Genomic DNA, 15,818 nt, shown 5'->3' on the forward strand with positions numbered 1-15,818 from the left:
GTGTTATCCAAAATCACCTACATAAAGAAATCCTATATTTTGTGGGATTGTTTGAGATTAATCCATATTGTGTGGGATTGAGATTGATATTGATAAGTTTTCTTAAAGACATAGAAATCCAAAAAGATTAGGAATCTTGGATATATCTCTTGATCTTTTAAAATATATGCAAGATCTATAAGAAGTTTCATATTTACTATGGATTGCTAATCTTTATATATATGAGATGAAAGTGTAGAGAATTGGTGTGCCTTAAATGGGTCACCATATGGGAATGGTGGTTCCTCCAGAGAAGGAGAGGGTGATAGAGCGTCTTGTGCATAAGATGCAATTTCCTCCTGAAGACTTATACAAAGTGAGAGGTTGGTTTCTTGTAGAGAAGTGATTCCCATGGAGATTTTACGTTGTTTTCTTTTTAATGAGATAAAGTCGCGTTTGCTCTCAAAGTTGTTATCTTCTTAGACAGTGGTCTAGTTATGGAATAGAGACGAGAGAATCGGCATGCTGCTGTTTGGGAGAGCAGGTTTAAAAGGGTTTGCTCGACTGTGAGTTGGTTGAGATTTGTTCCAAAATCTTTGATGTAACTTTCGTAGATTTAAATTTGTCATGCCCGTGGATATAGCCCTTCTGACGTGAACCATATAAATATTTGTGTTCTTGTTGTATGTATTTCATAATTTACTTCTTATACTTTATTTGCCAAATATTAACCCATCGGCGTTAGAGCTTCTGCGCACAACAAGTATATCAGAGCACAACAAACTATTCATATAATGAGAAGAACGTTGAATGAAGTGAGTGATGATCCTAGTTTCAAAGAAGAACGAAAAAGGGACACATGTAGGCTTCCCCAGCAGGGGTTGTTACACTGTATGTACTGCAAAATCCGATAATGGTGCATAAACTGGCATCCGAATGAATCAACAAGTTCATTGTGGAATTTCCCTAATGAAAAAGTGACACATTGTCCGCTCGGACCCCTTGTGTCCAAACCAATGTGAACAGTGGTCTATTGTGAGTTGGACTGTGATTCCACCAACTCAAAATATGTAAGTTGTTGCTTGTACATATATGGTTATAATTCCCTCCCAAATTGCCTGAAGTGATCAAAAATCCACTTGAAAGGGATTATACCTCTCCATTATTGGAAAAATTCCAACATTAGGTGTAGTTGTAGGGTCGGAGCTTCATCAAATAAAAGCCTCCCCACTTTGAATGTGGAATTATGTTCTCATCTTTATAACAATTCTAAGCTTCTAGAAAACTCGACACCAAGCTCATTGTGTTTCATATGCAAATCTTTTCCAGTATAGTCGTCGACAGTTAATTTGGCGTTTTGGCCTCTCTGCTTAGCAGTAAAGGCGTCAATTCCGTCGCAACACTGCAATCTAAGGTTTGGATCCCAACAAAAGAAGCGATTAACAGGCGTACAAATAGAACCTAGGAGCATTCGACATTTTTAGAACAAACAATCTTTTGTGACAGCTAAAGGAAATAAATCTTACTTAAGAAAACATAGAACTATAGGGCACAGTTTTAGATCTTTCTAAGAATATTTTGGTTCACTAGATTTTCTTTTCAATTCTCAGCCAGATAAGCTCAGAATTTATTTCTTTAAAGATTCTACAGGAAGTGTTTTTGTGCATGACATGCAATTGTACATGAAATGCATCATTCCATACAGTGCCTAAGGTAGCTTGCCATTAGTTGGAGTGCATTTTATTTACAATATTCTCTTTTTATCAAGGAATTACATACTATGATCCACATGACTGTAGAAGACCTATGTTCACTATTGGCATCATTGTCCAATCAATGGCTGGATGGTGATGGAGGCTGTGGGGAGGCCTCCAGAACATGTCACATGCTCTAGTAGTCGGTCTCGCTTTAATTCCAACATCAATCCAAGGATTGAACGGTAGTAAACATTGTTACCTAAATTTCTATGATCGTATGGATCACAATATCCCTAGATTTTATGTGGAAAGGAATAAAAAAGGCCATGAGCAATACAATCCACTTCGTAGGCTTCAATGATGCATGATCCGTGGTTCCCGTACAAACAAATACAAATATAGCAAACACAAACTTTTTGTTAAATTTCATTAAGGTTAACTAATAGGGATTGTTTACAAAGAGACCATTTATCTTTTGTATATGGAGTTTTAAATTTCAAAATAAGTGGTTGTAAGAATATCATTGAATAGACATGAAGTTTCAAAAAAAAAAAATTTGTCAGACTTGATAACTCACCCCAAACCATCTAATTTGACATCTAATAAAGGAAAATAATTGTAACATCCATGTACAAAAGATATTCACTTTATAGACAATCTCTAACTAATAAGAATCTGTCCTCTTAGCGAAAAGGGCACAACTTGGAAAATCAGCTTTCCATTCATTGATATAAAAACTACATGTACTGTAGTTCAAACACTTCATATCCTTCTTAGCCTTGGGCCTTATTTTTTCCATTAAAAAATAAATTCATTTAGTACAGCCATTTAAGAGCAACAGGTGTTCCACCTTAGCAACTTTTTAAGGGGGGGCTTAGTTTACTCAGTGGAAACTCCAATTAGGCTACCGTAAAATTAACTATTTTCCTCTATTCGTTATTTGGATACCTGGAAGTACATTGTCTCGTAAAATCTATTTCGTATGAAATATATTTATTAAGAGAAACATTTATAGTAAAATAGATTTCTACTATTTGGATGGTACATGGATGCATGACATTTTCATGACTTTTTTCTTTTACTTTTTTTCGTTAAATGCTTTGATTTTTATTATTTATTATAATGTATTTTTTTGTTAAATTTAAGATAATTTCTCTCTATAAAATTTTTAAAGATAGTTTCTATATCTAAACTTTTTCAAGTAGCTTCTCTCTCTCAAATTTGATATAGTTTCTTTCTCTAAATCTTTAAGATACTCTCTCTCAACAACTTAAATTTTATACTCTCTAAAAAATTTAAAATAATTTCTCTCTCTAAAAATTTTAAGGTACTTTCTCGCACTAAAAATTTCGAGATAGTTTCTCTCTAAAATTTTGCACGTACTTTCTCTTTTAAAAATTTAAAATTTGTGATAGTTTGTCGCTGTAAAACCTGTGAGATAGTTTCTCTCTATAAAAATTGTGAAAAATTTTCTCTCTAAAACTTAAAATCTAATATAGTTATCTCTAGATTTGATATAGATCTTTTTAAAATTTTAAAATAACTTCTCTCTAAAACTTAAATTTTGAGATAGTTTCTTTTTAAAAAAGTTTTCAAGCACTTCCTCTCTTTAAAACTTCAAATTTAAAAAAATTTCTCTCTAAAATTTTTGAGATAGTTTATGTTAAACTTAAAATTTGAGATAGTTTCTCTATCTAAAATTTGATATAATTTTGTTTTTAAAAAAAATTTAAGATAATTTATCTCAAAAACATAAAATTTGAGATTGTTTCTCTCACTTAAAATTTGAGATAATTTATTTTTCGAAAATTTTTGAGATAATCTCTCCCTAAAACTTAAACTTTGAGATAGTTTCTCTCTAAATATATGATAATTTTTTTTTTTGAAAATATCGAGTTACTTTCTCTCTAAAACCTAAAATTTGAAATAGTTTCTTTCTCTAAAAATTTTGAGACTTTAAAATTTTTTAAGGTATTTTCTCTCTAAATTTTGATATAATCTTTCTTTAATATTTTAAAATACTCTTTATAAAACTTAAAATCGACATAATTTCTCTTTAAAATTTGAGATAATTTCTCACTAAAATTAAATACAGTTTCTCTAAAATTTCAAGATCTTGTAAACTTAAAATTTGCGATACTTCCTCTCCCTAGTTCGAGGTGGTGGTTTCGCAGAAGTAATCATATTTTATACAATAGACGGCACCATAACAACGAAATCTAGCCGGGAAACAATTTTTTAGAGTAAAGGTAGGGATACATATTCCTTTTCTTTTGACTTGGAAGGAGGATGCTTTGTCTCAAAATTTCGATCCAAATACCCAAAATATGCCATCTCCACATAAATAAATAAATAAAAACATTTCTAGAAAAAGATTTCCAGGGATCTGACCACAATTTTTTCGGATGCTTACAAAGTGAAGCTGGGGTATTTCTTTGCTATGACTATTATCATGTCCAATGGGGCCTCAAAAATGTCTCTTGGCAGTTGGACTCTATGAACCACTTTACCTTCGTCTATTTACAGGGAGAATCCCAAGCTGGGTGACTCGAACGTGTATTTCACAAATTCACATAAGGGGAAATATGCGACACAGCAATGCATAAAGGCAACTAATATGAACCACTTTGAAAAGAGATGGAAAAGGGCAAACGCCCTTAGCCATATAGATTTTAAATGTGTGTGTGAGATTGAGAGATCTCAACAGGCGCAAATTAACATTCAATATGATGAAGCAATATGGACCGTCAAACTACCATGAAGGTCCAGAGTTGAAGAAAGATGACAAATACAGATAAATTGACTTCAATGACAAAACCATCTCCTGTGAGCTCCAACCAATATATTGGTTTAAATAAGATAAAACACCCACACCAAAAACTATTCATGAATTCAATTCATCCTCATTCCGGTAGAGCTGGTGCTGATCAATGTAATCGATAACTCCATCTGCTGTCAAATACTTGAGAGAGAACCTTCTTTTTATGATCTCCCTGCAAACCCAAGAAAAACATAAAAGAAAACATCAGTCTTGTGAGCTCAGGCTAAGGGGAGAAAAGTCTTCAAAGTGCTAGTATTTGAATTGTATTTTTATGATAAAAAAAATTTAAAATAAATCTAGTTCCAGTCCATAAGTATTAAGTGTAGAGTTAAACGACAAATGCATCCAAGATCCAATCAACTTCCTGTAAATCAAAATCCGGAGCCTCTCACTCTCTCTATGCATGTGTATGTCTTTGTTCTTAGCAAGCCATTTACCTTACTCTTGTCGAGCTAATCTTATTTGGAATCAGTTCATCCACGACTATAACGTTATTCTGGTACAAGAAAAAGCCAAAACAAATTTTCACGAGGAACAGCAGCATCATTTTGAAAGAAGGCCCTGAAATCGGGATAAACTAAACAAAACAAACTAACTAAACATCACCTTATTTTCGAACAAAATGTCATCCCCATCAATGATCTTATCGATGTCTTGCCCTTCTCTACGAATAGACACAACTCCATAATCTCGGCATATCGTTCTGACCTGGAAAGGTAAAATATTGAGAGAAATTTCATCCATTACTTGTAACCTTTCAAGCCATGTCTATGAGTTCTATTATTTCATCATTTTCCACCAGTGTAAGAGTCATTCCAGGACTCGATGTGTGCCCAGAGCAAGTCAAATTGGCATACATACACACACACACACACACACATATATACAGATATGTATATACTTAAGAACCGCCATACATACACACATACATATATACATACACACATACATACATACATATACAGATACATATATACATACATATACACACACATACATACATACATATACAGATACATATATACATACATATACACACACATACACAGGTACATGTACACACACATACATACACCGATACATACATACACCCATTCACACACACATACAATAAACATTCACACATACATACACACATACACCCATTCATACATTCGCACAAATGTACATAAACACATACATTCAGACACATACACATATATACATACACATGCAAATAAACATATATACATACACACATAGATACATACATATATACATACATAAAGATAGAAGGTTTATTTTGTTTGACCAAGCACTTGAAAATAGTATTTCATTACTCAAAATCTTGAAAACTTGAGATTTTGAAAATATGCTCAGGGAAGAAATTTCAGGATTGCACTTTTGTAAGAAACCAACTCTGGCCAAACCCTAGGTTGAAAAAAAAAACTTACAATATTCAAGTTTTTTTATTTTATTTTTTTCACAGAGCTCTATGCACAGAGCAACCACAAAAACAACTCACAAAACCAACTCAATGCACAGAGCAACCGCAATTTCAACCTAAACAGTTCAAGAAAGATCCCTTTTCAAGTAAATTAAGGGTTCAAATGATTTTCTTCAAAAGATAGCTAGTTCTAGAGGATTGACCCAACAAATCTTGTTATAATGTTTAATTTTCAAGTTTCTCCTTTTTTGTTAAGTTCTTAATGTTTTTCTATTTTTCTATCATCATCATCATCCAAGCCTCATCTCAACTATTTGGGGTTGACTACATGACTCATGTTCCACCAATCCGCTCTATCAAGGGTTATTCCCTCAATCAGCCCATAAGGCGCCATATTTCTTCTCACTACTTCCGTCCATATCCTTTTGGACCTCGTTTTTTCCTTTTAGAGCCTTCCACAACCAAATCTTCCTCCTAACTGGTGTCTTCCATGTCGATACTGAACATGGCCAGCCTACCTAAGTCAACTTTCCCTCCTCTTATCGCCTGTTGGAGCTACCCCCTAATTCCCTCAATTGTATTCATTCTGAATTCTATCCTTTCTTGTCTCGCTACTCATCCATCTCAACATCCTCATCCTACACTAATTTTATGGATATATGTTGTTTCTTGACCGCCCAACATTCTATCCCACAAAGCATGGCTAATCTTACAGCCATCCTATAGAAATTCTCCCTCAGTTTCATTGACATCCAACAAATACATAAGACTCCAAAAGCACATCTCCACTTCGTCCAGCCAGCTCTTAATCTATGAGCAACATCTTCCTCAATCTCTCCTTTATCATGGATTATCGACACAAGTTGAATATATCTCTTTTAGGTACTTCTTGATCATCAATCTTAACTAATTCCTCGTTTCTGCTCATCATTATCATCATCATCATCATCATCATCATCAAAGCCTTTTCCCAACTAATTGGGGTCAGCTATTCGAATCCCGGTCCACCATTCTCCTTGTTTCAGCACCTATTGTTACTAAACTTACATTCCATATATTTTATCTTAGTCCGGCTAATTTTAAAATCTTTATATTCCAAAACATCCCTCCAAAATTCTAACTTTGTGTTTACTCCATCTCTAGTCTCATTGTTTTTTATTATTTTTATAAATCTTTAAGTATCCAGAGGACAAAGCACAAAGGTTTCATTTCCCCAACTAAACAAAAGAAGGCTCAAATACGAATTTGACAAGGTCAGCCCGACCTTTCCATATGCTGAAAAAGTACCACAATAGAGAACCCATAAGTAACAATCTTAAAATAACGACATGCTGTTCAGTTGAAAAACTAGAGAGATGGAACAATGATTAACATATTTAATAATTGACGTGTTGTAAAATGAAGAAACATACCTGATCATGAATCCATGAACTAGAGAGATGGAACAATGACAACGTATCCTATAATTGAAGGGCTGTAAAATGAAGAAACATACCTGATCACGAATCCATGCTCCAGGAATGCCAAAAGACTCAAGTAGATCAGAACCACACAAAAGCATTACTTTGAGGGTCTCTACATAAAAACCATATTTTTCAAATCATGTACAGTACTATGTTCCAGTTGGATAAAAAATTATTGATAAACAATGCAAAGCCAAAGCATATTGAAGTTAAATTGAGAGGCCAAAAGCCATATGCATGCAGGTAAGAATTTTATTTTGAGTGTACACACGCAACTGCATGTAAGGGAGCAAATACAATGACAGCATTCATCCAACATGCACCAGCCACACCATACCCAACCATCAGATTCAACAAGGGTGGCTGAGGTTGTCGTACCCCTGCTCTAAGTCTGTCAAAAAAAATTGGACTTTAAGCAGAGGAACACCACACCTCGGCTATTGTTGACATTTGATAGCAGGGTTGTGTGACAGGACTGCCCCAAAAGAAGAAGCTCTCATTGTAGACATTTCCTACATATGATATCCTTTACAGGTAGTAACTAGTGACCATTAGTACAACTCCTTTTTTAAATGTGAATGTGGTGTCATCTCCTACAAACATATCTAAAATTAGCTAGATAGTTTAGTATCAACTATTTATGAGTCCATTCCTTCAAAAAGCAGTGATGCATTAAGGATATTAGTTTATGGATATTAATAGAAGTAACCTTCTCTGTATTTGTGTCAGACAGGCAGGATGAGCATTTTCTAATGCCTTTAAAAAGATCTTTGCTTACAAGATATGGGTGTCTGAAATAGCCATATCTTTCTTTTTCTTTAGGCATGGTTGGGTTGGTTAAGATGTTTGAGTTGTTGACTATTGCAATACTATTCCCAATATTGAATCCTACCACTGAACTACCAAAAAAACAAAAGACATCTTTCTTTGTTCTTTTTTACTTTTAAACATGAGATATTCAATTCCAAAATCACTTCTTTTCTTTAAACTACTTTGATCTTGATGTTCATAAAAACAATATCTCATGACTTGTAATATGTTGTTCTAGATAATCAATATGTTGAATAGTGTAGTTGATAAAAAAAACAAAAGTTGAATAGTGTAAAAAAAAAGAAAAGGAAAAAAAAAGAGAGAAAAGAAAGAAGTTCTCTCACGCTCTGTACGCTGTCTTTCATGCTCTGTACGCTGTCTTTCACCCTCAAACCTTCTCTCTCTCTCACTCCCTTCTCTCTCTAAACTTTCATCTCTCTCCTTCCCTTCTCTGTTCACCAAACCCCCCAATCCCCCTGCCCCCCCAACATTTTTCTCTTCAGCCCTTCTTCTCCCGCATCACCACCTTTCAATCCTCTCTTAACCTTTCTTCTTTTCTTCCCCTCATCTCCCCTTTGCTTGTGGTCTTTCACGCTCTGAATTCTATGTATCGCTCTCAACCTTTTCTTTTTCCCGCTCCTTTCTCTCCCCTCTCCGTTAAACCCCCCCCCCCCTCCCTCCCTCCCTCCCTCCCTCCCTCTTTTCTTTCTCGTCAGCCCATCTTCCCCCATCTCCTCCATCGCTTTCTCTCTCTCTCTCTCTCCCACCCCTCATCCCTCTCTTAACCACTCTTCTTTTTCGTCCCCTCTCCCCTCTTCCCCTCGTGACCCCCTCTCCCTGTTGCGGCATTGACACCTTGGACAGGTGAACTTGAAGACCCACTACAATATTGGGAAGCCACTGAAGTCCTGTCCCGTTCTCGAGCTGGCACCATCCTAAGGGCCTTCTCAAGTACAAGTTGAATTTTCAGTTTTGGTTCGCTCTAGTTCTCGTCTCTCCTCGACCCTAGTATAAGTTTTCACCATTGTAGGTATTTTCTTCTCCCCCCTCTTCAAGTGTTTACTTCATAATCTGAGCACCCACCTTTGGGTTGCTGACTTTTGCTTTTGTATTCTTAACCCTCGTTTCTCTCTTTATTTGCAGTGTTTTTACTCTCGTTTTACCTCCTTTTCTGTACTATATTCTCCCCCCTTCAACTGTATATTTTTGTTGTCTGAGCGCCCAACATGTGAGATGCTGTCTTTAGCACCATTTTGATGTAATTTTTTTATACTTTAAATACAAAGTTAATCATTTCCTCAAAAAAAAAAAATGTCGAATAGTGTTTTAAAACAAAAATAAGTTTTTGATGGAGTGAATTCCAAAAGTGCCCTTCCACAAATTATGACATGTATAGCAAAAATGAGGGGTGAAATTGTTAAAGTCACAATTTGCCAAGGTTGATCTGATAAAAGCCCTAGAGATTGGCAATTTGTGATAAAAGGATTGAAAAGAAGTTTATTTGTATAATCCACTCAGAAGGGTTCTACATTGAAGTTTAAGAGATTGAGGATGTTGGGTTGGGTCAAAAGGAGTTGGAGAAGACAATGATGAGCATGCTAGGGGAAACTTAGGGAGGATAAATCCATTCGAATTATCAGGAGGTGTTGAGGTTGTGAACATTTTGAGTTCTTGTTTATTCTATCTTAAAGCAGAAATGGTCTGCAATATTGTTTGAATAGCTATCCTAAAATCATTTGCGAGAACATTTTTCTCAATCTCTATTGTGCCAAACAAGTACTCTTTTATTTTTATTTTTTTACTTGATCTCTGAAGTTGCTGTGAGCTAACAGTTTTTTTTTTTTAACAAAAGTTATTGGAAGAGGGTCCTCTTTGAAAACCTGATAGTTTCTCTTTCTTTTTACCTTCTCTTGATTTTCAGTGCAATAAGAAGCACACATATGTCTGTCCCCTGTTTGAGGCAACTGGTGCATGTCCACAGAGGCCTGAATGCAAGCTTCATCATCCGAAGAAAAAGAAGCAGTGCAGCAAAGGGACTCATCAGAAGGCCCAAAAAGAACCTAGGAATCGCTATTTTGTCTCTGGGTTAATTGGTGGAAGTGAATCTATTTCAGAAAACTGCTCCTCCAAAAACGGTAGAGGCAATGTCTTCTTCAGTGAAGGAAAGTGTGCGGACTATATCAGCATCCTTGACTCTGACAGTGAAGAAATTAACGAAGTGAATGATGCAATGGAAATACAGACACAAGCTCGAGACTCTGATCCAGATTCTCCAATTGATGATCTTATAAAACCAATTCGTCTTTTCCAAGAAAAATGATATGTGACAACCCCAACAAACTGACTTCTACCGGGAATAGAAATGCAACGACTCCTGAAAAGGCCCAGTGTACAGAGTGCATAGGATTTGCTGCATCGGGACATTTTTGTCTTTTCTTCCATGTCTCATTAGTTTACTGGCATATGTGGTGTAAAAAGAGAGGGAGTTATATGATCTTTGTTGTGTTAAATTTTGTTCTATGTTCAGTAGTAACAACCTGAGCAAGAGCTTGGTTTTAATTTTGTTGCAGTTGTACGGGTGATTGCTCCCACTCATATGGGCCTTTCGCGTGGTTGCTTCTTTACTGGATTGGGTTGCACCTGTGGCAAGCTTTTCCATGAGTCGAGCCTTGGCGCCAGTATGGGATCATGCGGGGAGTCTTCATGGGTCACAACTCTTATCACTCAACAGTTCAAGTGGTAGCATCACTAACTGGGAGAATGCATTGTATATGAGGTTAGAATAACTTCCATTGTGTACCATTTGCTTAGAGTGACTGAAAGTTTTATTGTATATTAGTTTATCATGAAAAGTATCCTTATCCTGTACCATTGTTTAGCACTGTCATAAAGATCGCTTTTTGTATTGAACCTTGGTTTACTAAGAATCTCTCTCACTCTCTCTCTGTCTCCCTGAGTGTGTGTGGATGTGTTAATATCCACTTTATCGTACACAAATACAGCTATGATCTGCAATGGAAAATGTACCTTCATTTTTCAGTGTTTACCTTTCTAAATAGTACTGGTGATGACTTACTCCTGTTCTCCGAGGGATCTTACTTCTTTTAAACAAATTATCCTAGGGTAAGAGGGTGCTTTGTCTCTGGTATCATCTTGTTTCATACCCAAATGACCTGTATTTGTCATGCTTCTTACTATAGATTCCTTGGGGTAGGCTCCTAAGTAAAAAGTTTATATGGACAGTTACTTTTGTTCGATATCTCCAGAAATCTTGAGTCAACAGTTTCAAAAAAAAGATATCTCCAGAAACCTAAACTTGAATGTCTACTAATTTATCACTAGGCTCTTCTTGAGTAGGGTTGCAGGTTTACCAAAACATTTGAAAATCCTAATATACATGGAATTAGTGGATATCCTTTACCCAGTTCATGTGTCTTCATCCTTCCATCGCCCACCATCCTCCCTCTTTTTATTTTCCAACGTGCTCTATATATATATATATATATATATATATATATATATCATCATCATCATCATCATCAAAGTCTTTTTTCAACTATTTGTGGTCGGCTACATGAATCTAATGTTGTTAAAAGTGTTGGTGTAGTTCATTTCTATAATCTAGTAATGTGTTGCTGTTTTTTGCTATCATTTGCCATGCTCAAATGATTGAGGTAAATGACCATATTAACTCAATACAATGAAGAGATATTATACAAAAGTAATGACTTAAGTTGTCATTACTTTTTATTTTGCATTGTTTTTAATCTTTTGAGTTTGTCTTGCAAATAATAGAAAACAAGCGAATTACTAAGAAATTAGCAAACTTTGCTGCTGAACACTTAAAAAAACTGAGTACAAATAAAAAACAAATTGGAGATGTAATAACTACGAATATACAATATGTAATTCTCTTATAAACAATTAAATAATTTTCTACAATATTTTAACTGATGTTAAATTCTATGAAAGTATTTTGTCTGACCAGCCAAATCGACCCACGAAGTCTTGGATCAACCATACCCACTGAACTTGGGTTTGGGTCCTCGTTCATGAATTGTGGCGATGATCCTCCTAATAGCATAGCACTATAAGATTCATATGATGCAGTACGATATTCTAACTTCCAAACCACATTAAGTTAGTTGGGATAAAGCTCAGCTAACGATGATGATGATATCCAAACCACATGGAGTACCAATCCAGGCATCTGTGTGGAGTATGTATGGGAGAACTTACAAGTCCTTAGGAGCATTACACTATATTGCACCTCTACCTCATAAACCTCCTTTAAATGAAGCAGGGACCTAAAAGCACTCATGATCACCTCTCCTAATCGTCTAGATAAGATAAGATTTAAGATTTGATCTTGAAGTTCCGACGAACCTTATATTCCCAAGTGGGCACGTTTGGTTCGCATGAAAATGTTTTTTAGAAAGCATTTTTATATGAAAAAATTTTCTCATGCGGTCAAATGTGAGAATATTTTTACATCAATTAATTGCCGATTAGCGTGAAAAAATGCACTAAGATCAATTGGTATGAAAATATTTCCACACATGACTACATGAGAGAATTTTCTCATGTGAAAATATTTTCTAGAAAAAAATTTCATTCGAACCAAATGTGATCTGAAGAATACATATTTGAGTTTCGGGGCGAGAATAGATTTGGAGCATTTAAGAGGATATATTTTCTCGCAAAGTAAAATTTGATGCAAAGATCGTAGAGTCCGTTGGGTTCACAGCCCATACAAATGGACAGCATACATTTAATTTGGTAGTGGCAATACATTGGTAGCATTTTAGGTGCTCCAAACCCTTTTTCTTGTCTTTTTTTTTCTTTGAGAAAAGAATTTTCTTGGCGGAGATTAATACCTCAAAATTTGGTCTTTTTTCAGTTGGAGAACATTACTCTGAGGCAATATATTTGATAGGAGACTGATATTCAGTTTCCTAAAAGTCGACTTTTGAGGTCTACTCCAGGAGCATTAAAAATAAATGCTTGTGAAAATTATGAGGAATTTTTTATATGCAAATTTTTTTCCGTGCCGAACCTTTTCCTTCTTTTTTTTTAAAAAAGTGTTGGTAGGTCATTCGAACGTGGGGTGTAGCGTAAGTCATGGTCGTCAACACGATCAGCAGCGGAGTCTTTTTATTGAACCAAATTGAACATATTATAGTTGGTAACTCCAAATCATGAATTCGAGAGAATTAGCAACTTCACATGGGAACTCTTACGAAAAGAAAAAGAAAGAGAAAGAAAAAGTGACCGGACCCGGGCCCGGACCCTGGACCCGACTCAAAAAATAAAAATACATATTCAAAATTATTTAAATGTCATGTTAAGTATATTCATGTATTATTTAAATATTATAGCAAAAAATATATAGTTATCTTTATTTAAATACTAATAATATATTATATATTAAATAGTATTTGAATAGTAGCATTATTTGGGAAGGGTCCGTAGTGGGTCCACATGCACCTGGGCTTGACTTGCCAGGTCCAATTCTTGGACCAATACATAAACCCCCGTCAGGTCCTGATCCATTGCCACCCCTACTGCCAAGTGGTTGAGATAAACTACCAAATGGACCATTTGTACTTGTAAAAATAACAAGAAAAGAACAGGGGATGAAGAGAGATTATGCAAATTGCTAGAGAGAGGGGAGGGGAAAACAATTTAAAACGTCCATGAGTTAATTTCTGCAATATTTCACTCATAACTCATTATTTATAAAGTCCATCAATTGTCTGATTTGAATTTTAGTAATTTTTTAAAAATTAGATTAACCTCAAAATTTGATGGTATGGGAGTGTCACTGGGTCATGCTTAAATAAAATTTTAAAAATAATAGAAATAATAAAAATGACCATATTTCCTCAATGAGTATTTCAAGGGTATTATGTTCTTTTTATTTTATATATATATATAATTTAGTTATGTTTGAGATGGTTAGATGTAAAAATACCCGAAAATTCAGATAAATCTGATTTGTTGAAAATATATTAATATTCATACATTATCATGCAGAGTTTGGATGATAATGAGTCATGATTGAAATTTATATAAAAATTCACTACAGGGTGCCCGAGGTTCTAGGCACCAGGAAGGCTGCCTAGCATTTTTGGAAACCTTTCCCCTTAGTTCCATAATTTCCATTTAATCCAACTAATACTTCCACATCTTAACTAGGAAAAATAAAAACAAAAACAATAAATCATACTTGAAAACAGGAGCCCCCTCATATAAAATTTAAATGACTTGGTTTATCTTCTTGCATGGAACAAGGGTAAAGTCGTGAGGAATAGCACGATTTGAAGTCCGATCAGTACAATTCCCAGCAAAAACTAATCTTTCACTTTTAATTTCAAACCAGAGGGACGTGTGATCACATTTCAAGAGAATGACTTCCCCATGTAGAATACCATCCACAAAAAGCTGCTCGCTACCAATTGCTAGTTCAAATGATTCAATACCAGGAGGTTTTACGGTATAAGGGAGCACAGTGGAGATGGCACACTGACGGCCTTCGATCATAAACACCATGATGACCCAAGACATGGGCTTGGTCTTCATAGACCCAATAGAACGATCCATCGACAAACACCGATGATGACCCAAGACATGGGCATGGTCTTCATAGACCCAATAGAACGAACGATCCATCGACAAACACCGATGATGACCCAAGACATTGGCTTGGTCTTCATAGACCCAATGGAACGAACGATCCATCGACAAACACTGATGATGACCGAGAAACCTGAGGTCCAAGTTGTTCATCATACCAATCACAATCCACGTCCTCAATCTCGAATTGAAGGTCTCAATCTTGATGGGGATGACACCAACATAACCACCTGTAATGCGGTAATCAAAGGGTACCGAAGCCTCTACAACCATTCCCATCGCTCTCGTTCGAATGTTGCTAGCAATTGGAAGCAAAGTCCTATCACCTGTGACCAGATTGTATATCAAGAAAACCCCTTGATTCTCATATTACTCTCACAACAAAGCAACCCCCTAGAAGAAGCTTTAATGAACTCTCCACTCGGCTTTAAGTAGGGGGTGACACTTACTGGTTCTAGGTAACGGATACAGTTAATGAACCTGCTTTCTATTATGAATCCAGAACAGGCAGCCGACCTGAGACAATGTGCCTGGATAAAAAGGGGATCCCACTTCAAAAGGTGACACCACCTTTTGTCCAAACACCTTTTTCATGGATGATTAGTAGTGCTTCATTATTTTTCTCTAACTTTTTTTTTTTGTTTGTTCGTATAATGATGTTGTTTTGCTCCTTAATTCTCATCGATTCAAGGTCTCATTGCTCCTCATTCCTATAACTGTGCATCATTTTTTGGCTCCTCAATCCTATAATCATTCATGTATAGCTGGTTTATGGGCTTGTTGTAGATTTTTTTCTTTTTGATAAAAAATTTGATAGTAGACCGTAGGTGTCTATTACTGATGTATGTGTACTCAACTTCTTGTTTGTTTGTAACATTTTTTTCTAAATTATTTTTTTATTTGTTATAAGTTATCTATTATTTTGCTTCAGCTCTTCATTCAGTTTTTAATGCTTTTACATCTCATCTAGATTGGGAGAGGTTTTA

General features: G+C 35.4%; 1 protein-coding gene and 1 long non-coding RNA gene across 2 annotated transcripts; one reads left to right on the forward strand and one right to left on the reverse strand.

Moving 5' to 3' along the window:
* Positions 1-4,302: 4,302 nt before the first annotated feature.
* On the reverse strand, positions 4,303-7,697 carry LOC148778900 (nicotinamide/nicotinic acid mononucleotide adenylyltransferase-like). The gene is made up of 4 exons (XM_088857189.1): positions 7,419-7,697; positions 5,104-5,205; positions 4,935-4,993; positions 4,303-4,669 (listed from the first exon to the last, which is right to left on the reverse strand). The coding sequence occupies exons 1-4, from the start codon at positions 7,482-7,484 to the stop codon at positions 4,561-4,563; spliced, it is 336 nt and encodes a 111-aa protein (XP_088713315.1). The 5' UTR covers positions 7,485-7,697; the 3' UTR covers positions 4,303-4,560.
* Positions 7,698-8,072: 375 nt separating this feature from the next.
* On the forward strand, positions 8,073-15,539 carry LOC148778901 (uncharacterized). The gene is made up of 2 exons (XR_016048737.1): positions 8,073-10,972; positions 14,579-15,539. It is a non-coding gene; the product is annotated as an uncharacterized LOC148778901 (long non-coding RNA).
* Positions 15,540-15,818: the final 279 nt, after the last annotated feature.

This window comes from Amborella trichopoda, unplaced genomic scaffold, assembly GCF_054954075.1.
Source record: "Amborella trichopoda isolate Santa Cruz 75 unplaced genomic scaffold, AtrichopodaSantaCruz75HAP2 v2.0 scaffold_397, whole genome shotgun sequence".
Classification (NCBI taxonomy): Eukaryota; Viridiplantae; Streptophyta; class Magnoliopsida; order Amborellales; family Amborellaceae; genus Amborella; species Amborella trichopoda.